This window comes from Panthera onca, chromosome B3, assembly GCF_046562875.1.
Source record: "Panthera onca isolate mPanOnc1 chromosome B3, mPanOnc1 haplotype 2, whole genome shotgun sequence".
In the NCBI taxonomy this organism is placed as follows: Eukaryota; Metazoa; Chordata; class Mammalia; order Carnivora; family Felidae; genus Panthera; species Panthera onca.
In genome coordinates this window covers 94,438,767-94,464,911 of record NC_138344.1, presented here as the reverse complement: position 1 = coordinate 94,464,911, position 26,145 = coordinate 94,438,767, and the positions used below count along the sequence as shown (strand labels likewise).

The following is a 26,145-nucleotide window of genomic DNA, read 5'->3' as shown; positions in this document are numbered from 1 at the left end:
TACCACTCTACATTTGCATATGGTTTACATAAAACCCTTTCTTGTAAAGCAAGGGACAAGTGGGAGCAAATAAGTCGCACTTATGTATACCATGAAAAGGGGGATGAAAGAATGAAGTTCATCAGTGAGTCTGGAGTTAGACCCTAGTAGCAACTGTTTGCCTTAAAAAGTTACTGCTGAAAACTCCACAAGCCCGAGTAAAATTGTCGTTGGTGATGAATGATGAAGATCTTTGCACAAGCCACAGTATCTCTCTTTAAGTTTTACTTCTAGGCTTAGCCATAGCTCTTCAATTAAGATTGCCTTAACCAAGATGGTCCAGGGAAGCTCCAGCCTTGGCCACAGGCTTAGTTCTTATTTAAACTCTAGTAGTGAGCCTGGGTCCTGAAAGGAAAGCAAAGGTGTAAACATGATTTCTGAAGTGGTTGGGAAAGCTAGAGGCCATTATGGATTGTTGAAATAGCATTTACAATGATATAGAAGCATGGAATAAAAGATTTTTGGTCTGTTTTTACTCATTGTGTTATCCCCAGTGCCCAGAACTATGACGCATAGTTGTGGTAGAGTAAATATATGCTGAATAAATGAATGAATCCAAGTACAATAATATAGCTGGACATCAATTCTAGGTTTGATTTTTCTTTCCTTATAGTTTAAAAATATTGCTTCATTGTCTTTTGTATGCACTAGTGCTACTGAGAAGCATGATGCCAATGTGATATTTCATCTTGATTGTTGAATAACCCCTGCTTGCTAGAATCTTCCAATATTTTCTTTCTCTTTGATATTTTTTAAGTTTTACTATAACAAGTTAAACTGTGTTTGAGTGTCTTTTTCTCACCCTTATGTATATGTTTCAGTAATTACAAAGTCTTTCAGTATGAAGTCATTTTAAATTAAAAAAAAACACTTTTATTTTGAAATAATTATGGATTCATGAGAGATTACACAGAAATAACAGGGAAGTTCCATGAACTACTCCTCCTGCCCATTCCGAAGCCGTAATAAAGTATATTGTCAAAACCAAGAAATTGACATTGATATAATCCACAGAGTTTAATGAGAATTCACCAGTTATGCGGGCACTCATTTGCCTCTCTGGGAAACTTATTTTACTCTTACTTTGGAAATGCTTTGTCACGTGTAATTATTTTCTCAGAGAAAGATGAATAGGAAGGAAAGAAAATACTCAGGTTACCAATCTTGCTGCAACTATTGTTATCCATTCCCAACCTGTTATACCTGGTGTGATTAATTTTTGGCTTCTCAGGGGAAAAAGCCTGAATAGTGATCAAGCCATAACAATGATGAGAGTAGGGAGAGGAAAAAAAAAAAAAAACAATTATATGCTAACCTATATCCTCTTTGTGATGTGACCCTTTTTCCATTAGGGTCTCTAATTTTCCCCTCGGGTCATTAATCAACACCTTGCTTTTAAGAAGTCTTGGGGTTGGGTTTTGAAACAGGCAAAAATCCTATAAATTTCCTTTTTTATGGACAACCGCATCATTGACTATTAAATACTACCTTTCCTTAATCTGACCTAAAATCTATATCATGTTCCAATATTTTTTTGATGCTATCTGTCTAATTAAAATGATTGATGTTCTTTGTCTGAATTGCTTGGGCGACCTTGATGTAACATTTCAGCATCCTGCCAAACCCCTACTCCCCATCCAGTCTTGCAGTCTTACCCTAGAATATTTTGCTTTTAATCTCTTTTTTTCCCAACTTCCATATATTTTCTTTAAAGGAGCCATTAAACCATATGTGGATATCATTACCTTACATTATTCATAAAGTACCATAGAACATGTCAATGAATAATGTTCTCTTTGCCTCTCAAACATACCATGTCTAAATCCTGACATACTCTGTCTGAAGCCTGGTCTTCCTTCAGTCTCCCCATTACACTGAATAGTCTCATCATCCATACCCTTACTCAAGCCAGAGAGAACTGGGAATAATTCTTGACTCTTACCTTTATTCCATATCCAAGCCATCCAATTTCCACCAATTTTATCTCTTGAATATTCCTAAAATTCTTTTACCTTTATCCAACTCTTCTATGATCATCAAGTCCAATTTCTTGCCAGACAAATTACCAGAGACTTTTGCTGAATAAACTCTTGCCTCCTCCAAATTGTTTTCCATAATTAGCCATATATTTTTAATTGCTATTATTTTTGTTTTTTTATTATCTGATCTTGTGAATATATTAAGAATTCTAGCATATGTTATGGAAATATTCTTCCATATACTTATCTTCTCATTTTAATGTTATTTTTACTGTGCCTATTTTTAAAATTTTTATACAATTGAATTTTTCCATCTTATGGTTTCTGAATTTGAAGTCTTTTGGAAAAGCCTAGCACACTCAAAGATCTAAACAAAATCTTAAATTTTTACTTCTAATACTTTTGTGGTTTCATTTTTTTTTTTACTTTAAAATTAGGATCTAAATTCCACATATGAGTGGAATTCCACATATGAGTGGAAATCATATGGTAGTTGTCTTTCTCTGACTGACTTATTTCGCTTAGCATAATACTCTCTAGCTCCATCCACATCATTGCATATTAAAAAACAAAACAGGGGAAAAAAGAAAAAAAGAGAGAGGCAAACCATGAAAGAGACTCTTAATGATAGAGAAAAAACTGAGGGTTGCTGTGGGGGAGATGGTGGGGGAAGGGTTAAATGGATGGTAGATATTAATGAGGGCACTTGTGATGAGCACTGGGTGTTATGTTGTATGTAAGTGATGAATCACTGAATTCTACACTTGAAAGTAATATTATACTGTATGTTAACTAAATGCAATTTAAATAAAAATATGAAACAAAAAGAAAAGACAATATCTAGCTATAATTTATGTAAGTAAATTTTCAAATTAAAGAAAATAGATAAAGATGATTACAATCCCCAAACTAGCCAGATCCTATGTTAATCATGTTATGCATCCCCAGCTTATAATTACACATTTTTCTGTGATAATTAAATTAATCTCTTTCTTACTGCACCCTTTCCACCTATGTACCGTTTGCTTCTCAGTAACAGTAACACTAGTAGGGGGGCTAGCAGATGTAATTATTATTGTATTAGCTAACATATGTAATGCTCGCTTTGTGTTAAACATTGTTTTGAGTGCTTTACATGTATTAATTCTTTTAATCCCTGCAACATCTCAGTAAGGCAGTTACTAGGTTAGCATTTAAGTTCTAGAAGAAAAAGGATTCTGTCTCAGTTGTTTCAGTAATAGGCTCTCAGTAGATGGCTTTGAATGAGACTCAATCAATGATACTGTGCAACATTTTTCATTGAAATAAAATATAATTGATACTTGTTCTTAAAATTGCAGTTTCAAAATGTTAAATGGCCACAATATACATAACATAGTGATTGACTCTGTTTTCAAAAACAATCTTTTAAGAAAAAATTTTTACATTTATTTATTTATTTTGAGAGAGAGAGACAGAGCACAAGATGGGGAGGGTCAGAGAGAGAGAGATTGGAAGAGAGAGAATTCCAAGCAGGCTCTGCACTATCAGGACAGAGTCCTATGAGGGGTTCGATTCCATAAACTTCAAGATCATGACCTGCGCTGAGATCAAGAGTCAGACCGTTAACTGACTGAGCCACCCAGGCAACCCCCAATATTTTAAGAACACTTTGATGATTAAGACATTTTTGTAGAAATTCACAGGAATGCAGGGCAGATATGAGGATGATATCAAGTTCAGCAGAGAGTGATGTTAGACTATATGTTTAGTAAATAGAAATATATTAATAAGGAGTAATAAGTATGGATTTCATGTGTAGATAAATGGAGATATTACGAGTTTTCTGGAAAAGCATTTAAAAATACTTATTATGTAATAAGACTTATTATGTAAAAAATACTTATTATGTAATTGCTTCATTTATCAATTATTTTGTGTCATTTTAGGGGGCATGTAAACAGTATTTCATTAAATAAAAGACTGTTGGTATACTGCTGTTCCCATATTTACTAAGGACAACTGTAGAATGATTTCAGTAATTGTCTTTTTCCTAATATTGGAATCAGTTTTGTGTTATAGAAAACGCATATATCTAGCTAACCATCTATAGTTGATGGCATTTTTTTAGAATGAGGTACATTCTGGCTTCTAAAAATGTTCCTCTTAAGTGTGATATATAAAAAGAAGTATGAAAATGTGATTATACAGCAGTATGACACATCTTTAGTTTAAATTCTAACAACTTATATATTTTAATACTTTTCCTTTAATAAGAAAACTTTGCTGGAACTGTGTGATACATTCAGAGTTCTAGTACAGCATTATAGTGTATCAGATTATTGTTCATTAAAAGTTTACTTCTCTGCAGTTCTGGTCTTTGGGAAGAGTATATCCTATATTCACAGATGTGAAACTTGGTTATGTGATTTGCCTTTGTCATCATGGAATATGTGTAGAAACGATAGATGCTAGTTCTAAGAACAGTCATTAAAAGCCTGGCATAATTCTACTCATCCTCCAAAACCATCTGACTTCATCAGTGATAAAACCTGCTTTAGGTAGTATGGTGGCCCAAGAAGGATAATAGACTGGAGCCAAGCCCAACTGGGCAAAGCTTAAATAATCTGAAACCCAACCAACCTATTGATGTACAAGCAAGAAATAAACGCTTATTGTTTTATGCCATTAAGAATTTCTGGTTATTTGCTACACAAATTATTGTTGTGTCATAACTAGATGAAACTAACATACTTTTATTATTTTTGACCTTGATATATCTTATATTGCAATTTTGCAAAGTGAATCTTTGATAGAAAACAGCGCTAACAAAGCCATACTCTTATTTATTAGAAATGTCCAGAAAATTGTATTTTACAGTTTTACATTGAGTAAATTCAACAGTCTGGTTTTTTTCCCCTTAATATATATGGAAAAAGAAACAATTTGTTGGTATCTATAGTAATTAAGATTACGTATAAACATATGAAACTGAAAAGAGCAAAATAATAGGAGCTTAAGTGAGATATATGTTTATTTCTTTCTCACAAAGAATCAGTTCAGACTTCAGCAGGCCAATGTTGATGTGTGCTCCACAGTATCATTAGAGATCTAAGTTTATAGCTTTCTTTTTCACTACCAGAGGACATGACTTTCATGCTTGAGGTTACCTGATGACCTAAGGTTGCTGTTAGAACTTGACACATCACAGGTGAATCACTGACTATAACTGAGTAAAGGCAAAGATCAAACAAACAAAAACTTAAAAAACAACAAATGATTAAAAGGCTTTCTAATTGATTAGGCTGTCTTCCCTAGCCTTCCCAAAAACACCAAGCAGCATTTCTACTTCAATCTCATTGGCCAGGATTAGGTCACATGCCCACATCTTGTTTAAAGGGAAGCCCAGAAATTAGCAGCCCTAAAAGCTGAGTTCTCTTCCTAAAGAGCAAGGGGACTGGAAATGGGTTAGAAAGTAGCATTTCCTGTGACATCGCTTTATATTTTCACCGAGAAAATTGTATCCCATTGGTCATAAAATCTCTAAAAAATAAAACTTTATATTTTAGAAAATTCAAAACTAAACTTCCTAGACTCAAAAACTGTGCATAGAGTTTATATTTAAACTGTGCTTTAATATGTCTTATATAAAATTTCAGTATTGTTGTCCACTCACCTTCCACTCTCAATTTAACACTGCTACAATATAAAAATAAATTACTCTGTGTGGTTCCTCATTGTTATTGTTTTCTTGTGCCAACCTAGTTGGGTGAATTTGAATTAATAAATACATGTATCAGTCCAGGAACTTGTGTAATGTTTCCCATGAAAAGAGAATATTATTGACATTTTTATACAAAATACAGTAAGAGATGCTAATTTCTATTTATATATATGTATAACAATTGCTTGTTTTTCTTACTGTTTTTTGTCTAAGCCTATAATGTGAGAACATTTTGATGATTAAGGCTTTTTATCGTTGCCAGTAATTGAATTACAGCATTAGTACATAAATACATTTAAATTTTTATGTCATTATTTTCTATTATATAAAGTTTATGAAGACATATTAACCTGAGGCTTCTCCCTATGAGCGTTAAAATTGATTGCCCAAGTAGATACATATTTAAGTCATATCAAGCTGAAATAGTCTAACAAAACTTAGAGAATATTCATGGGGACATTATAGATTTCAACTAAGTTAAATTGAGTAATTTGTCAACGTACATACTGAGTGCTCAATAAAGTTAGCTATTATTTTAAATAATATTAGAAAAGAGTAATCACTCGGCTCGTTTAAGCAGGAAAATAAGTTACTTCAGTGGCAATATGTAGGATGGGTAGGAATTGGAATTCACTAGAAGCAAAGAATTCAGTTGAAAGACTATTAGAAGTTGTTGATGAGACATGGAAAGTCAGCATTTACAGCATTAAGATATAAAACTATTAGTAATAAACTCAGAACATAGCAGAAGTAAAATATCACACCAGGTTATTCGTAAAAATAATTGAAGGAAGTGATGATGATCCCTTATATCAAAGAAATGCCAAAATTAAATGACAAATCAAAACCCTAAAGACTGATCTATTTGTAAATTCTGGAAACAGTAACTTATGAAGAAAAATGCTGACCAAGCTGCTTAATTCATCAATTAGTCTTTAGGCTGAGGTGTCCTTTCACCTGCTGATCCAAGCATGACAAAAAAATTATTACACTATGTTATTTCCAAACTTGATAGGAAACCAGTTTTTCTTCCATAGTAATTTATCATTATCTGCTAAAGAATGATTATTTTTACTGTTATATATGGTCTTTTGGGTGGTTTTCAATGTTATGTTTTGTCTTAAGAGATGAAAATAATAAATTCATGGTGGAGAGGATTTGCCAGTAATACACACAAATTCTTTCCCGAGGCAATATGAAATACCCCGTCACTTAATGATTTACATAACAGTTATGATCACAGAACTCAGCACAACCAGAGCATACATTCACTGGAGTCTCAAAATAAAATTCAAAAAGCAGAATGTGAATTCTCTTAAACTGTCAGGACTCACAAAATCAAAAGCTTTTTGTGTGACTAAACTCTCTTCCTAAGGAAAGAATCGTTATCTTATATCTGTCATGCACTGCTGTGTAGTTCGGTTCAACATAATTAGGCCCTCGCTAGTGTAAAAGTCCTTTATCACTTTTCTAAGGGAATGTGAATAAAATGCACATTGGTCAGAAAAAAAATTGTGAAAGCAATACATTGAATATAATGATAAGAAGTGGAGAATAGTGATTAAGATTAGGAAAGTTGCCTTGAAATTGGACAGTATTGAGTTTCTGTATCAACTCTTGCTACTTACCAGCTATGTGTCCTGAGAAAGTTTATCAGTTCTGTAAGTTTTAGTTGTCTTGACTGAGGAAATAAGGATAAAATACTAATCTCATTGGATTTTATAAAAATTAAATTAGGGGCACCTAGGTGACTCAGTTGGTTGAGCATGCTTGATTTCATCTCAGGTCTATTTCGTTGTCTCTGGTCATGATCTCATTGTTTGTGAGTTCAAGCCCTGTGCTAGGCTTTGTGCTGTCAGTGTGGAGACTGCTTGGGATTTTCTTTCTCCCTCTCTCTTCCTATCCTGGCTTGCACACTCTCTCTCTCAAAATAAATAAATTAACATTAAAAAGAAAAAACAATTCTACGTATTTTACTAGAATAGGTGAAAATATGAGAATATGGATACGATTTAAAGTTAATTATTTAACTACCTCACTGAATTGTTTGAGATTAAATTAAATAATAACTACAATGTTTAGAACAGATAGTAGTCACTCAATACATATTAGCTGTTTAATAACATTCTCATGTAATTCTTCTAATATATTTGTAAATGTTATATTGGGAATGTAAGTTAAGTCACATAAAAATATATATACTAAGCAGTTAGACTATGTAAAATGCTAGTCTTTGTTCTCAACCCCTTCTCTTAGTGGTTAGCTATCACTGAAACTAAATTTTTTTTCAGGGAGCTAAAAGGCCTCCTTTTATTCAAAATTCTGTTCTATAGTTGTCTTAATTTTTCTGGAACTGTGTTTTTTGCTTTAAGTCATAAAACCGTTAATATATCTAGAAAGTTTTCGGCTCTATTTTTCTTTTGTTTCTTCCTTTTCTATGGTCATTAAGAAATGTTTCATTTGGTTGTAGCTGAAGACTTTGTTGTAGGTACCTAATGTTTCATTCTCATTTTTTAAAAATCATCCTTGGAATATATTTATAAGGCCTTTCATTTATATACCAGTGATATTTACCAGAGACTCTGCCTCTGTCTCAGTTCACATCCCCACAGACAGCACTGTTTCCTTAGGTAGACAAGGAAAGAAAACTTAGCAAAACAGCATGAAAGACTGATATTCAATGAAGCTGTAGATCCATTCATTGTTGTCTTTACCTGAAGGTTGTTTTGTTCTTTTCTTTCATTTGCAATCAAGCAACTATTATGATAAGGAATGTAAATTAGAAAAACTTTCAACACAGTCAAAGCTAAATGCAGTAGCTCTGTAAAAGTCTTTCTTGACATTAGTTCACTATGTAAGTTAAAAACTTTGATTGCAAAAGGGCAGTTGGGAGTTTGAAATATTAACAAATGCATGTTTTTAAATTATTGCAATTTTTTTTGTCCACTGCTAGATTGTTATTTAAACTTACAACAGAGGACACTGAGGTTTATGGTCCAAGGATATGAAGACACATTCCAGGAATGTGAAGGCAAACCTACAAACAATATACTACCACAAAATCAAAAAAATGGCAAATGAGCTTTGAGTAGATTTTATAAAATCTAAGCAAAAACAGTAGCCTTGGAAGCCTAAGCTTCAAGTCAGATGGAGGTTTGTGGTAGTGGAAGTGGGCAGGGGGTAGTTGAAGGAGAAAAAGTACTGAGTTCCAAAGCCTTTGTGTCAGGAATAAAAACACTGGGAAAAATTCCAGTGCAAGTATGCAGAATCTCCAGGCATGAGGAATATTTTATAAAAGTGAAAGAAGAACAATAGAATAATTCTTAAACATTCCCTGAGAAAGGCACCTATAACCCACATGAGTAGGAAGGCTGTGGGCTCACCTCCTAATGATAGCAGGAAGAATGCAAGACTGGCCTGGAAGCTTGGGATGCTGCCTGAGTGAGCCCTCACCTGGCACAACAGCCCAGACTGAGCCAAATTTTCAGGTACTGGGGCCTGCTAGTCTTTTGCTTCATGCAAAAGGGGGTGCAGTCAGAATTTACTAAACCTCTGAAAAAGGGGGAGAGACAGTGCTGTTAGACCCAAAGAACCCGAGATTTGCCAAAGCTGTAGGCTGAATAGAAATAACTTATTTAATTTTTTTTTTAAGAGAGCATGAAGAGGGGAGGGGCAGAGAGAGAGGAGGACAGAGGATCCGAGAAGGGGCTTGATACTGATAGCAGCAAGCCCAGCATGGGGCTGGAAAGTAGCCCTGGAACCTGAGCCGAAGTTGAACACTCAGCTGAGCCACGTGGGTGCCTAAAAGGCTGAATAGAAATATTGACCCAGAGCCCAAGGCAGTTCCAAAGTTATGAGCCAGTATAGGACAAGAAAGACCATATGAAATTGACTAATTCTGAGAGATTACCTACCCGTAAGAAACAGGATAATCTAAGCAATAGGCATCCTCTCTAATACCATGCCAAGAGCTTTTAAACTAGGGAATGGGTTTAATTTCCCAGGTAGTACCCAGTACTAAATGATTGTTGTTGTTGTTGTTGTTTTAGTTTTTTTTTAAATGTTTATTTATTTTTGAGAGAAAGAGACATGGAGCATGAGCTGTGGAGGGTCAGAGAGAGAGAGGGAGGGAGACACAGAATCTGAAGCAGGCTCCAGGCTCTAAACTGTCAGCACAGAGCCAGATGTGGGGCTCAAACTCAGGAACCATGAAATCATGACCTGAGCCTAAGTCGGATGCTTAACCAACTGAACCACCCACGGGCCCCAAACTGATTGGTTTTAAAACCTGAGTTTAGGGGCGCCTGGGTGGCTCAGTCCGTTAAGCGTCCGACTTCAGCTCAGGTCACCATCTCGTAGTCCGCGAGTTTGAGCCCCGCGTCGGGCTCTGGGCTGATGGCTCAGAGCCTGGAGCTTGCTTCCAATTCTGTGTCTTCCTCTCTCTCTGCCCCTCCCCTGTTCATGCTGTGTCTCTTTCTGTCTCAAAAATAAATAAACGTTAAAAAAAAAAATAAAACCTGAGTTTATCAAGTTCAAATCTTAAACATTGAGTTTAACTTGAATTGTCAAGAATTAGTTGTTTTTTTAAATTACTTTTTCATCATCAGAATGAGGAAAGCAAAATCCAATTTTAGAAAAATAAAGAATATTCAGTTTCTAGGAGAAGCAAATGACGAATCCCACACTTTGTCTGATTGCTACTGAATGTAGCTTTCCAATACCCCTCAGTTTCATACAGTAACATTATTTTGAACCTCACCCTTTGGAATCAGATTTACCAGATATTGTATGGTAGTTAGTTGTACCTACTACTATTTAATATAACATCAAAGGAGTTTTTAATCATGCAGAATCTCATCACCTTTAAAACAGATGTTCTTATTTTGCATAACCTTTCCATGGACTTATGTATTTTATGGAGCCACACTCGTATTGTTTACATTTTGCACTCTGCTACTTTAACTGTACATGATATCTTAGACATTTCCACATTTCTTCATTGTCTTCAAAATTATAACATTCATCACAGTGGTAAACCATAATTCCTTAAATAACTTTCCCAAAAGAAGTTATCAACCACTTATTAACTGAGATCACTATTATGTAGCATCTATTATTTTGTTTATGGATAAATCTGAAATTAAAATATACATGGAAACATGCATTACTTACATTAAATTATGAGAATGTGTTTTTAAGTCAAACGATTTTAGTGTCACTATGGCTGTTATTGAATTTTACAAATAAGATTACAACAGAGTACTAGGTCATTTGTCCTGAAAGCACTGCTATCATTCCTCAATTCTGTCTCTCCACCCCACCTTTCTAGTGTTCCATATTTGGATCCATCATATGGTATTTATTAAAATGAATTTGCCAGCATTTAGGCAATAGAGTAAATTACTTAGCAGACATTATTGTCTAATCAGATACATATTTTCCTCTGTATAGATCTCTATCAATTTGATGGTTACCCTCGCTTGCATTATTTACATTATTTTAACTCTGATTTAAACACAGATCCCTACATGCTTTCTAAAAAACCTTTAATACGGCAATGTGATATACACTGAGACAAAAGGCACTGTTTACTTGGCAATGACCTTGGCCATGTCACATTTGGAAATGCAATTGTTGCCCACATACCTCAGAAGGTAACACAAAATCTTCAGTTGTAGATGAAGCAGTCTGTTGAAGGACTAGTTACAAATCAGTCTGCCAAAAGCTTCAGGCTAGCTTTTAACTAAAGCTACATAGCTTTCACTAAACACGATTCAATTAAGAACAATAATACTAGCTTCCAAAGAAGAATGGCAGATGAAAACTATTAAACATCTGTATATTTAAAAATATGTACTGTCACTTCCAAAGGCATTAATTGTTTATGATATTAAGCAAAGCCTGAAAAAAACAAACATTTCAAGGGTGTTGAAAAAATGACTCTAATTCAGAAGAATTCATACCAAGTGTGAAAAGAGTAAGACACAAATTTGTAGTAACAACGGAAGAAAGGGTATGTAATTAAAGGTTAAATGTATACTATTAGTAGTAGAAAATAGAAATAAGGTACCTTTAATGCTATGTTATTATTCCTTTATCCTCTCAGGTGTTATTAAAGTAATAGTGCATCTTGGGGCGCCTGGGTGGCACAGTCGGTCAAGCGTCCGACTTCAGCCAGGTCACGATCTCGCGGTCCGTGAGTTCGAGCCCCGCGTCAGGCTCTGGGCTGATGGCTCGGAGCCTGGAGCCTGTTTCCGATTCTGTGTCTCCCTCTCTCTCTGCCCCTCCCCCGTTCATGCTCTGTCTCTCTCTGTCCCAAAAATAAATAAAAAAAATAAAAATAAATAAATAAATAAATAAAAAAGTAATAGTGCATCTTAAAGCCTATGTCACCTTTATTTGAGGCTATAAGACATCTGGATTTTAACCCACTGAAATGTTATCTTAGCTAGTTTATATTCTATGGGGTAATTATATGAGTGTATGATTTAGGGTCTGCAATACCTGGATTTTTAACATCAGCTGTTATTTTTATTAGCAACGTACCTGGTAAACAAACATGAATGGAAGTTTCCTATAATATGGGTATATCAATATTTTTCTTTCATTTTACAGCAAAATCGTATAAACCATGTATATGTCTTGTATTCAGTTGGTGGACTCTCTCTTCTCCTTTAGGGTCCTCATTTAGACAGTATCTTTCATTGGAGTTCATTATCAGGCTGAAAAAGGTTTATAGGCTGAAAAAGGACTTCCTCCCCCAACCTCATTTCAGAGTCCACTGCAGACTTCTACTTAAAGGAGCTAATTTTGTTCCTTTTAAAACTAAAAAAATTAAATTAATATTTCCCCCCTGAAACCTTTTCAACAATGGCCTTTTAGTTATCATCTGTGGTTAAAAACAGGAAACTGCAGCTTTTAATAAAATGATTCATTGTAGGGGATTTTTAGGTTTTGAGGTCATCCCCTAAATCATTTGAAAAGAATGTATCTCCTAGGAAAAGTAAGTTAAATGGAAATTTTTTTAACACCTGAAATGATAAGAATTTTTTAACACATTGCTTTCATATGAACATGTTTATGGGGTATGCTCTGGGACTGTCATTTGTAGTTATGATGTGGGTCCTGTGTTCTCTGAAGGTTTTGTGGTATTACCTCCAAACATTGTGCTAATGTTGCATTTTCTTCTGTAGTGTGCAAACACTACATTTAGTTTTGCATTTTTACGTTTTACACAGCTCACTGAGATACAATATAAAATATTTAGTTGCTTATTCCTCAACTGCAGAAGTGTATACTTTCATTACAGCTTTAAATTAAAGAATTGGGATCAAAATTATTGCTTTTTTAATACACATATGAAGTTATGTACTCTAGAGTTTGCGATAAGTAACAACATCAATGTATCTGCCAACTAAAATTACTTGAGTAGAACATCCCATTATAACCACAGAATACCTACAATCTTCCCTTGGGATGTACTACAAATATTGAGTGGTTTTGAACTTATATTAACATCCAGAAGAGTATACCTTGATTAAACTTGTTTGTCGTTAGATAGCGGTTAAATGTCAAATTATTCTGTATGTATTTTTGTGAGTTTGAACTTCTTTTACTATTTTCTGAAATAATTGTACTTTGCCTTTAGTTTAAGACCTAAAAACAGTGAAAGAAATTGACATTTATATTATATTACTTTATAGAATACTTAACCTCCAGAACTAATAGGAACCTTAAGACTTAGAGTTTTGGTTTTTAACAAGATTGCGCCATGATACTCATGCATGCCAAAATGTGAGAACCACTGATACAGAGTATCAAAAATACAGCATATAAAACTCTGGAGACCATCAACACTTAGAACTCAGGAAAAGGAGAAGCTGCCCATCAAGGAAAGGGGAGTAGCCACAGATGTAGATGTAGGAAGCAACACAAGGCCCCACTGCCTCAGAGTCTAAGAAAATTCACAATTGCCTGTCTCTAACTTTTATTCTACAGCTCTCTCTTTGAAAAACAAAGAGAAATATTTCAGGCATATACACAAATAATACCATCATAATTTGTATATCTGTCACCAATCTAAAGAAACAACAATAACAAAAAAAATCACCAAATGGAGTGAAGTCCTTTGTTTACTGCTCACAATTAAATCTTCTCTTGGTGCTCTTCTAACCCACCTGACCAGTATCTTGAACTTGTATTTACTTTTTTCTGCATTTCTTTATACCCAATACATATCTATGCATCCTTCAAAATGCATACTTTGAACTTAATTTTTATAACATGCCTGTTTCAAAATTAAGTTTGCTCAATATGACTTTCGTGAAATTTGTCCATGGTAATACGTGTTTCTTAGGTTCATTTTTCGTGCTATATTTTGTATTATATTTTATGAAGAGTCTATAATTTTATTATTTTATCTCTTATTGAGGTTCAGATCATTTTCTGTGATTACTATGCCATGGATATTTCTGTTTCCTTGTGTACAAATACAAGAGTTTGTCTGTTTTCAATGTAATATTGTTTTTATTGCCAAATGGCTCTTCAGTTTACATACTCATCAAGACTGTATTTTTAGAAGACCATTTTCCATGGATGTCTCGCCTTTTTGAATATCTTGTGTGCAAAAGCACTGTCTTTTTTTTTTCCAGCCTATCTTTTCAAGGTCATTTGCATAGCAAACATCCTTAGAAAATAGAGATATTGTCTCCCTCTAGGGCAGAGGGAGCAGAGATCTGTTTCACATCCAGTATAATAATTAATTTCCCTTTTCTGTAATGGTTGAGCAGGTTTTGTTACTGTCAGTTTTAAAATACTAAGGTTTTTTTTAAAGTTTTTATTTAAATTCCAGTTAGTTAACATACAGTATAATATTAGTTTCAGGTGTACAATTTGGTGAGTCAACAGTGCCATACACCGTCCATTGCCCATCACATGTGCCCTCCTTACTCCCCATCACCTATTTAACCTATCCCCCCATGCTTCTTCCCTCTAGTAACCATCAGTCTGTTCTCCATAGTTTAAGAGTGATGCCAGGGTGGCTCAATTGGTTAAGTGTCTGACTCTTGGTTTCAGATCAGGTCATGATCTCACAATTCTTGAGTTCCAGCCCCACATTGGGCTCTGCACTGACAGTACCCTCTTTCTCTCTCTCTGCTCCTCACCCACTCATGCTGTCTCTCTCTCAGAATAAATAAAGTTTAGGAAAAAACGAGTTGGTGGGGCGCCTGGGAGGCTCAGTTGGGTAAATGTACGACTCTTGACTTTGACTCAGGTCATGATCTCATGGTTCATGAGTTTGAGCCCCCCATCGGGCTCTGTGCTGACAGTGTGGAGCCTGCTTGGGATTCTGTCTCCCTCTCTCTCTGCCCTTCCTCTGCTTTCTCTCTGTCTCTCTCTAAAAATAAATAAAATTAAATTTAAAGAAAAGATCTGTTTCTTGGTTTGAAGCTCAAGAGTATTATGCTAAGCCAAATGAGTCAGAGAAAGACAAATAACATGATTTCTTTCATATGTAGAATTTCAGAAACAAAACAAATGAGCAAAGGTGGGGGAGATACTAAGGATTTTTAAGCTAAGGATCCCCCAGATGTGATACAAACCGTAGGCATGTGCACTTCAACCTGGCCACTTCTGCGTCACCACTGTGGGGCTTAGGAGACAAGGGGAACTGATCTGAATGTAACGTTCATGCTGTCTGCTGTATTCTGAGTCCTTTTCATTGACCTGGTTGTCTCCAGTCTTCTGCTAGTATCTGTAATACTGTTGACGGCTAACTTCTTGGTTGGTTTGTTTGTTTGTTTGTTTGTTTGTTTGTTTGTTTTTTAAGTTGATTTATTCATTTTGAGAGAGAGAGAAAGATAGCAGAGGAGCACAGAGAGAGAGGGAAAGAGAAAGTCCCAAGCAGGCTCCATGCTGTCAGCACAGAGCTGGATCCTGAGATCATGACCTGAGCTGAGATCAAGAGCCAGAGGCTTAATCGACTGAGCCACCCAGGTGCCCCCAATGTCTTAGCTTGTTAAGTGGAGTAAATTCTTGCCCATCCCTCTACTCCTCCCACCCTGCTGGTTCTTGACAGGAAATTCTCATTGCTTTATATCTACATCAAACTTTAATATTGTTATTTTATAAGTTTTTGTTTATCTGATGGTGGGAAATAGTATTATGATTTTAATTTCCATTTTCTTGATTCATGATGAGACTGAGCCTTTTCTTTAGTTATTCAGGTTTCCACATCTATGAAATACCTGTTCCTATCAGTCTGATTTTGCTATTGAATTATTTTTCTTAAGTTAGAAGACTGTTAGCTGTACTATTCTAAATATCTTCTTCAAACCTTTGCCTTTATTTTGGCTGCTTAATGGGGAGCATTGATGAGAAGAACTTTGTATATCAAAATTTTAAATTTAATATTAACTTCAAATTTAAGTTTGCCTAATTTATCAGTATTTTCCTTTACTAATTGTGCTTTTCTATTCTGTTTCAGAAAGAAATGTCTTACTTGAAGTCATAATGACATTCTTCTGTATTTTTTTTCTAAATGCTTAAACTTTTGCCTTTTAAATTTAAGTCTTATTTGATTTCCAGAGACTGTTTCTATATAAGATGTGAGGTAGACATCAAATTCATGTTTTTTCCATATACATACCAATTTGATGATATATCTTTTTCTGTCTTCTATGTGAAAATCCCCACAAGTATATATATAAAAGCTTTCTGTTTTATTCCATAATTTTATTTGTCACTTTTCTATCCTGCTATAATGGCATATTTGAGATTTACATTTCCAGAAACATAGCAGATTAGGCTATATAATTAAAACTAACCCACACTCAGAAAACAAACAAATATATAAATATATGCAAAATATCTATATGTACATTTAATTATATATGTATATGTATGTATATATATTACTAGACACAAATGTAAGGGAAAATGGAAAATCAAAGTATTTTAATTGGTATGTCCCACTCAAATGCTTTTGCCTTCAGCTGCTCACCAAGCCAGATAAACTTGAACTTTGAGTCTTATAATTTGGCATGGTGAAGCAGGCAGGATTCAAAACACAAGGTCTTCCCAAAGCAAGGGATCACCTCCACTTTAATCTGTGAAAATAAAAGTGAACCATACTGTTGATGTGCGTAGGATTGTGTCAGAAACAAAGGCATATCCCTAAAGGAATATATCTGTATTTTAGACTGCATAGAACCCCCATAAATAATGTTTTTAGTCACATGGTCAACATACAGTTAAAAATAAGCAAGATAATACAAAGAGAAAAGTGCCAAGAACAAGGATACTATAGACTTCAGATATAAAAATATCAGGTACATGTTTATAAGGTAACTATATTTACGCTACTTATATGAATTTAAAAAACTGAAAATGTATGCAAAGAAAAAATTATGAAGTGACACAACAGATTTTTTTTAAAGACTTTATTCCTTTAGAGTAGTTTTAAGTTCATTGTAATACTGAGCAGAAGATTCAATGATTCTCCTCCATATACCCCCTGCCCCAGGACAGGCATAGCCTCCACCAGTAACAACATCCCGCAACAGAGTAGTACATTTGTTACAATTGGTTAACTTATACGGATCCACTGTTATCAGCCAAAGTCCATAATTTACATTGGGGTTCACATTTTGTGGGTTTATAATTACATGTATCCACCATTATATCATCAAGCAGAGTAGTTTCACTGCCCGCCCCCCCCCCCCCCAAATTCTCTGTGCTCAGCTTATGTATCTCTTCCTTCCCCGAACTCCTGGTAACCACTGATCTTTTTACTGTCTCCATAATTTTACCTTTTCCAGAGTGTCATACAGTTGGAATCACTCAGTATGTAGCCTTTTCAGATTGGTTTCTTCCATTTAGTGTATGCATTTAAGTTTCCTGTATGTATTTTCATGTCTTAATTGCTCATTTCTTTTTAGCACTGGTAATATCCATTGTCTGGTTGTAGCACAGTGTATTTGTCCTTTCATCTACTAAAGGACATCTTGGTATCTTCCAAGTTTTGTCCATTGTGAATAAAACTGCTATAGACATCCATGGAAAGAGTTTTGTGCAGACATATTTTCAGCCCCTTTGAGTAAATACCAAGGGGCATAATTGCTTGATTATATGGTAAGGCTATGTTTAGTTTTGTAAATAAAACAAACAAACAGACAAACCAAAACTATCCTCCAAATTGGTTATATCATTTTGCATTCCCACCAGCAATGAATAAGAGTTACTTTTGATCCACAGCCTCACCAATATTTGCTGTTGTCAGTGTTCTGGAATTTGACTCTTTTGATAGGTTTGCAGAGGCATCTCATTGTTTTGGTTTGCATTTCTATGATAACATACAGTGTGGAACATCTTTTCTGTTAAGATCCATGGACCATTTTTTAATTGGGTTATTTGTTTTCTTGTTGAATTTTGAGAGATCTTTATATATTTTGGATGTGCCTTTTGCAAATATATTCTCCTAGTCTGTTCTTGTCTTTCAATAGTCTTGGTAATATCTTTTGTAGGGTAGAAATTTCTAATTCAAAGAAGTCCAGCTTATCAGTTATTTCTTTCCTAGATTGTACTTTTGGTATTATATCTAAAAAGTTGTTGCCAAACCCATGGTCATTTAGATTTTCTCCTATCTTACCTTCTAGTAGCTTTGTAGTTTTATGTTTTACATGTATGTGATACATTTTTAGTTAAATATCATGAAAAGTATAAAGTTGGTATTTAGATTTAGTATTTTGCATATGGATGCCCAACATTACATCGCCGTTTGCTGAAAAGGTTGTTTTTGCTCCACATGTATTGTCTTTGCTTGTTTGTCAAAGAAGATCAGTTGATGTTAGGAAGATTTGGTGTATATATACTCAATGAGATATTACTCAGCCATAAAAAGAATGAAATCTTGCCATTTGCAGTGACATACATGGAGCTAGAGAATATTATGCTAAGTGAAATGAGTCAGTCAGAGAAAGACAAATACCGTATGATTTCACTCATATGTAGAATTTAAGAGTCAAAACAAACAAGCAAAAGGGAAAAAAGAGAGGCAAACCATGAAACAGATTCTTAACTATAGAGAAGAAACTGATGGTTACCATGGGGGAGGTGGGTGGGGGGAAGGGTGAAATGGGTGCTGGGGGTTAAGGAGGGCACATGTGATGAGCACTGGGTGATGTATGGAAGAGTTGAATCACTATATTGTACACCTGAAACTAATATTACACTGTATGTTAACTAACTGGAATTTAAAAACTTTAATAAAGAAAAAAAAGTAGTTAAACTTGTATCTCTCTAAGCTTCAGATTGAGACAGCAATAGACACTATTGTTTTATCTTCTGACTCTTAATAAGATGGCATATTAAATCTGTTTAATCAGCCAAAGTATTCTGATAATTTGGTAATTATCTGCAAACATCTGTGTGGAAATATCTACCAAATTTGTTGCTTATTCTAGAAACTTGAATATAATATAATGTACAATATAATGTAAATATAAAGGTACAATATAATACACTTTTTTATTTAGTAAAATTTTAGAAAGCTTTCTTGAACATAGTAAATATCTCTGAAGAAAATATTGGGAACATTATTACCTAATTCCTTTGATTTCAGGCTGGACAGCAGCGCTGGTGGGAACAGGAGATTAAAATAAATGGAAATATTCAAAAGGGAGAACTAATTACATATAACTTGACTGAGCTAATTAAACCAGAGGCTTATGAAGTCCGACTAACTCCTCTCACCAAATTTGGTGAAGGAGATTCAACAATCCGTGTCATCAAATACAGCGGTAAGTAGTACTTTATAAGTATTTTTTGCATATTAAAGTGTCTGGAATATGTACAATGCAACTATCTACTAAATTTGGACATAAACTAAAATTTAGCATATTGACCTTCTGGGTCATCAGCCAAGTGACAAAAAGAGAAAACAGAAAACTAAATCATCATGTATTGTAATATTTGTTTTAAATGTAGAGATGTTGAATAATATTTTAGTTAACATTGAATCTCTGTGATAAAGCCAACAGTGTCCTTTTATTTTCTATCCCATAAGTTATGATGCAATAATTTTGCATATTTTTTTCAAATTCTTAATGGCTCTAAAATTTGTCATTAAGAAATTAGCAAATATTATCAATGCTTGGTTTTTAATTGATGGACTTGATTTTTTAGAGAATTTCTAGATTCACAAACAATTGAACAGGAAGTATAGAGAGCTTCCATGTATGTCCTTTTCCCCCAACACAGTTTCCCCTATTATTAACATCTTTCTTTAGCATGGTACACTTTGTACAATTGATTAAAGAACATAGATGTATTGTTAAAGTGACAAATAGTTTGCATTAGGGTTTAAAATTATTTGTGTTGGACAATTACATTAATTGTGATAAGTAGATAATATTATTTATTCATCATCACAGTATGATACAGAAGAGGTTCACTGCTCTGTGGGTCCCCTGTGCTCCCCTTATTTATCCATCCCCACCCACGCCCTCCAATCCTGACAACCAGTGATCTTTTTATTGTCCATAGTTTTGCTTTTTCTAGAATGTTGCATAGTTGGAATAATGCAGCATATAGCTTTTTCAAGCTAACTTATTTCATTTAGCAATATGCCTTTAAGGTTTTTCCACGTCTGAGGCTCGATGGTGCATTTCTTTTTATTGCTTAATATCCCATTGTACAGCCATATTGCAGTCTGTTGATCCATTCATCTGTTGAAGTACATCCTAGGTTATTTTTTTGGTCATTTTTTTCTTTTAGATTGCTAATGTTAAAAATAGCTAAATGTATGTGAGTGTTTTTGTGTGTATGTTGGTGAAACAGATTAATATTTTATTGACTGAAGTTTATGTGAATTTTTCAATTGAAATTTATAATGTTCAGTGGCTACCTCTAGAACTGTCAATGTTTTTCAGGGTTGAATGATTCATATTTCATATTTACTTTATTACTTTAGTGAAATATTATTCTTTTTATCATTGATTACCAGGGCTTGAATTAAAAACTAATAGAATGTAGTTTTTTGTGGTTGAAGTTCTCCATTCAGTTTAGCATTAGGCAGATTTTTTCCTACTTAAGAGGGAAACAGTGAATACTATCAAAAGTAAAAAATACAGTGAAATTATTAAAAAAAACTCATTGGATTTGGGGCACCTGGGTGGCTCAGTCAGTTAAGCATCCAATTCTTGATTTCAGCTCAGGTGATGGTCTCCTGGTTCGTGAGATCCAGCACTGTGTTGGGGGCTCTGTGCTGACAGCATGGAGCCTGCTTGGGATTCTATCTCTCCCTCTCTGTTGGCCCCTCCACTGCTTGCACATGTGTGAGCACTCTCTCACTGTCTCTCTCTTTCTCTCAAAAGAAATTAACTTAAAAAAAAAACTCACTAGAATTGCTTTTCACATGAAATCACTTTTCTTCACTCTTTTTTCATCAATTAGATATATTCAGTTTTCACTGAAAAAGATATACAATATAAAATAGAATATTAACAGGATAATAATAATAATAATATCATGGTGTCGCAGTTCGTGAGATGCAGCCCCGCGTCAGGTTCGCTGTCAGCACAGAGCCTGATTGGAATTCTCTTCTCTCTCTCTCTCTCTCTCTCTCTCTCTCTCTGCCCCTCTCCCATTCATGCATCCTCCCTCTCTCACTCTCTCTCAAATAAATTAAAAATAAATAAATTTTAGTGGCTATAACAATTGTTATTCTGTAATAACCTCCATGATCCCATTGGACACACAATTAGATAGCATCTCAATATATTTTTTCTAAAATTTTAATTTTATATGTCTTATAAATTATGAATTATTATCTCCTTTTTACTAATTTTATGTTCCCTGTCCCTAAGTTATAAAACTATAGACTACTTAATATGGTCATTAGAAACAATGCATTAATATCCATTCATGTAAAAAATGAAGATATTAGGACCCAGAAAGTTTCAGTTAAACAGAGTTAAACAACCACAGAGTTAAACAACTATGAAATGACAAATTCTGAATAGAACTGGGGTTAGTTCACCCTTTCATGACAGAGGATCCATGTTGCTTTGCTATATTTAGAAATTATATGACTTTCCTTAAAGCGATATAGAGAAAAAACATCTTTAAAATCTCAGTAGTTTTATTGAAAACTCTAAGGCAACAGACTAAAATGGAAAATAAATCTGGAGAATAGATATTATTGTAGTTTCAACTTTAATTATTTTTACATTCTTAGGCATACTTATTAAAATCTTAAACATTTTAATTAAAATTTATTTTATATAATATAGATTTGGGTAAAGTTTACTTAAATGGTATCTAGACATTTATAAAAAATCACACATGAAAGTACAATTGAAAAGAGAAGCAAAATGGACTGACTGCAATATTTAGAATTGAGACTGGCAAATTTTCACAAGGTTAAATCTGCTACTTACAGTAAATTTGGTGACTAATAATATTGTAGCAGAAGACTCAATTAAAACTCAGTCTGTTCATAGGTTAACTGTAGATGTGACATAGTTTTTAGAACGAAATTATAATTCAAAGATATTTACTTCTTTGTGAGATAATACATAGACAAATTAAACTTTTATATTATTAATTATGAAATAATTTTAATTTTTTACTAATTAATTTTTGGAAGATAATATATTGATATCTTGCAAGAAAAAGAATTATTTTTCTTCACTTCAGTGCAACTAGTAGATATATAGTCCCTTCTCTATATTGTGTATTTCATATTTGCAATGGGCAAAACAATGAGAAAAATAAAGTTAATAGAAATAATCTGTCTTCTGTAAGAAATAGTAAAAATACTTGAGAAACTAACTCACTTTGTTAAAACTGATGTCAGTGTACTCATGTAACAATTATCATGAGCACACTTTGTGTATGTGTGTGCCTTTTTCACTATCATACTTTACCTGTAATGTCCAAGTTTAACAAAAGTGGTTAATGGCAAACACTAGGAATTAACAACAGACAAATTTCACAAGTTAGAGTAACTCCCTCTTGTAATCCTGGTAGACTACGGTAATGCTTTACTTTATCCAGAATGAAATTTGCTCTCGAAGTGATAAATGACTAATGATTTTACACAGATAACATTTTAACTGTTGGATTAGATATATTTTTGTTGTTTCAGTAAAATGTAAAGTACTCATTCCTCTTCAGGTAGACATCAGTTGTCACTTCTATGGTAAGCACAATTAGTTTTTTGAAATAAATAGGTCTTCTGGTGCACAAAAATGCAAATGTATTGGTTTTTATTTGAAAACCATGTGTGTGTGTGTGTGTGTGTGTGTGTGTGTGATTAGACAAAACAGCACTGGTACAGCAGTTTGTTTTAGGGTGTGTAAAAACATGATATAAGGAATGTCTTATTTTCATATATACCATGTTATTTTCACCAGAAGTAGATAACTGCAAAAAAAAAAAAAAAAACCCTAAAATGTAATCTTTGTTGGATAATTGCTTTCATTGTTAAACCATCTAGATTATAGGTTGGCCTACTGTCAGCCTGAGTTTTGATTTCTGGGGATTTTTGCACTGGTTAAGATATAAAAGATCAGCAACTCCATTCCTTGGAAAAATGAACAAATCCCACATGCTATTTAGCATTGATCTTTTGGGTACTTTGAGTCTGTTATTGCTGAGCTCCAAAGTAGATTCTATTCAATCCTCTAGAACAAAATGGATTGCAGACACAATTCTCCATGGTCACAGTGGGGGAGATCATTAAGTTTTGATAAGGAACTATGAGACACTGATTAGACCTTTATTTATAAAAGACATTCAAGCCATGCTAACATTAGTTTTTTGCTTTTCTTGTAGCTCCTGTTAATCCTCATTTGAGTAAGTATATATTTTTTACTTTAATAATTGTACAGCATTTCACAGTTAAGAAAAATAAAAAAATTCATAGGCATACAAGGATTATTTAGCAACTGTTCATATTTTGTTTAAAATGGAATGGCTTAGAAACAATAAAACTGGCGTTAAATGTGAATTGTAAATTTTAAATTTTTATGGACATGGGTATAAAGACAAATTATTTAACATTGGTTATTGATTTTCATAATTTTTCCTAAATAGGGAGCCATTTCCAACAACTTAACATTTGTTATATGTTTAACTGGGGGATTTTTTTTTTATCTTTTGTAGCAGTGCATATCATTTATATTGCTATTATTTGTTTCTTTAATTTTCTTTTTAAATTTCTACATTCCAGTTGTAAAAGGTTATAGTTACTTAGAAAGTTGGTATTCAAATAGTTGAATCAATATTTTTCTTGGATTACTAATCTTTATCCTCATTTTTAATGAAGAAGATAGTCTCTTCACCATCCTGTTGATAATATTTCACATTAAAGATTGACTTGTGTTTTTTTATTTTGTGCCTAGGAATATATTGTTCTTGGCTAATAAAAGAATAGAGAGTCACTTTACATTCTTACTCCCATCCATCCAATATTCTCCATTACCTATACTTACTGAAGAAAATGTGCAGGTCTTTTTTCTCATCTTACTATGTTTCCTTTTCTACCATGGCCTTTCAAGGATTATATCACCAATACCATACTACACAACATGCTTCTACCTTATTTTCTACTAAAGATCCTCTTTTACTCCATTTCCACATATCCAAATCATAACACTGAATACATTTATGGGTCTTTACTATTTTCATATTTCTTTCATGCACACTTCATTTTGTTCTCACCAATGACCCTTTAATGTGGATATCCTCAAGTCTTTGAGGTTCACTTATAAGGTTTAGCACAAATGCTTCTTTCTGCACTAAGTATTCTCTCCATTTGATTTTCTGTAACAATTTATCTTCATCTATGTGGTCAGCTATTTTTTATTTTGTCATATTCCCCAGTAGATTAAGAGCTAAATATGTTTCTAATTTCTCGCTATTATCTCACTATCTTTTTGTCTATCACAGCATCTTATATTTAGCAGGTGTTCAATGATCATTTGTAAAAAGAACAACACGACAGTTTCAAGATGAATTAATTGCATAAATCAGGTTCTCCCTGGCTTCCACCCAGGGTACTATTGCTATTTAATTACTATATTGATTATAATTCTTTTGAAGGTAAATTCTCTGACTATAATTTCAGTAGAAGTGTTTAAAAAGAGTTGTCATGGGAAGATTAGATACAGGAAAAATCGACAAATATTTCAGTTCAGGAAATATTTGTGAGAAGCTTCAATTTACTGGAAAAAATGCATACATAAATAAACAGTAGAGCTTTGTTTGCTAACAGGTTACTTCCATACAATGTAATAAGTACCATTAATTTTTTGGCAAGTGAAGTTTTACAGAAGACATGATGCTATTTTAATTGGGTCCTGAACATTGAGTAAAGGTCCCTTTGGTGAAGAAGGTGAGGAAAGGCAAGCCTGTCATCAGAACGAAGGTCATGCTCAGATAATTACTGAGCAAAGCTCATTGTGTCTGGAGTATGATGTTCAAACATTACAGAAGCCAGAAATGTGCCCTGAAGATGAACAATATTAATTAGAATTTGAGTGTTTCTTTTAAAAGCTTGTATCCTTTAGGTGATAGTTACCAACTTCTTCCTCATAAGCATTTTTTTTATAGTCAAACAATGAGTTGGATTTTCTATTTTTAAAATAATTTCCAGTATAACTCTCTATGCCAAAGATTTCCACTGACTGTACTTTTTTTTTTAAATTTTTAACATTTATTTATCTTTGAGACAGAGACAGAGCATGACGAGGGAGGGTCAGAGAGAGAGGGAGACACAGAATCTGAAACAGGCTCCAGGCTCTGAGCTGTCAGCACAGAGCTGGATGCGGGGCTAGAACTCACAGACCACCAGATCATCACCTGAGCCGAAGTCAGATGCCTAACCGACTGAGCCACCCAGGTGCCCCAACTACTGTACTTTTTAAAAATTTTACCAAGTTTCGATACGGTAAAAGAATTGTTTAGAACAAAGACTTTTTAGTAAACATCATACGATGATTTCCATAATTTATAAGGGTATTTTTTTAAAAAGGGTAATTATTTTTATGTTTTTGACATAAAAATACATACAATATGAGACCTATATTGACAACAAATCAAACTAACCTTAAATGCTCTTTTGCGTATAACAACTTATATAGTCTTCAGGTGAATCTATTTATCCTAGGTATCTACTTCCAAAATATCTATATAGAGTAAGTCCATGAATTTTATCATAGTAGGATTCTTCATTAGACTAAAAAAAACTGACTTTTTAAATTTAAAAGAGAAAGGCCTTCTATTTATAGTGTCTTTTAAAAACTCTTTTGGTTAGTCTTTTGAACTGAAAGGAAGGATGATTAGTTGTCAGAGAACTGTAGTCCTCTGGTAGAGCAGCAGTGCTCAGTTGCCCTTCTCATACATGTCTTGTTCCTCAGG

At 33.8% G+C, this 26,145-nt stretch overlaps 1 protein-coding gene across 1 annotated transcript in view; it reads left to right on the top strand.

Annotated features, from left to right (window-relative positions):
* Positions 1-26,145, top strand: part of MDGA2 (MAM domain containing glycosylphosphatidylinositol anchor 2) — an 867,659-nt gene that overhangs the window by 789,958 nt on the left and 51,556 nt on the right. The window contains exons 11-12 of the mRNA XM_060619633.3: positions 19,343-19,520; positions 23,560-23,580. Of these exons, the coding sequence (XP_060475616.1) occupies positions 19,343-19,520; positions 23,560-23,580 (199 nt within the window). The remainder of the gene's footprint in view (positions 1-19,342; positions 19,521-23,559; positions 23,581-26,145) is intronic.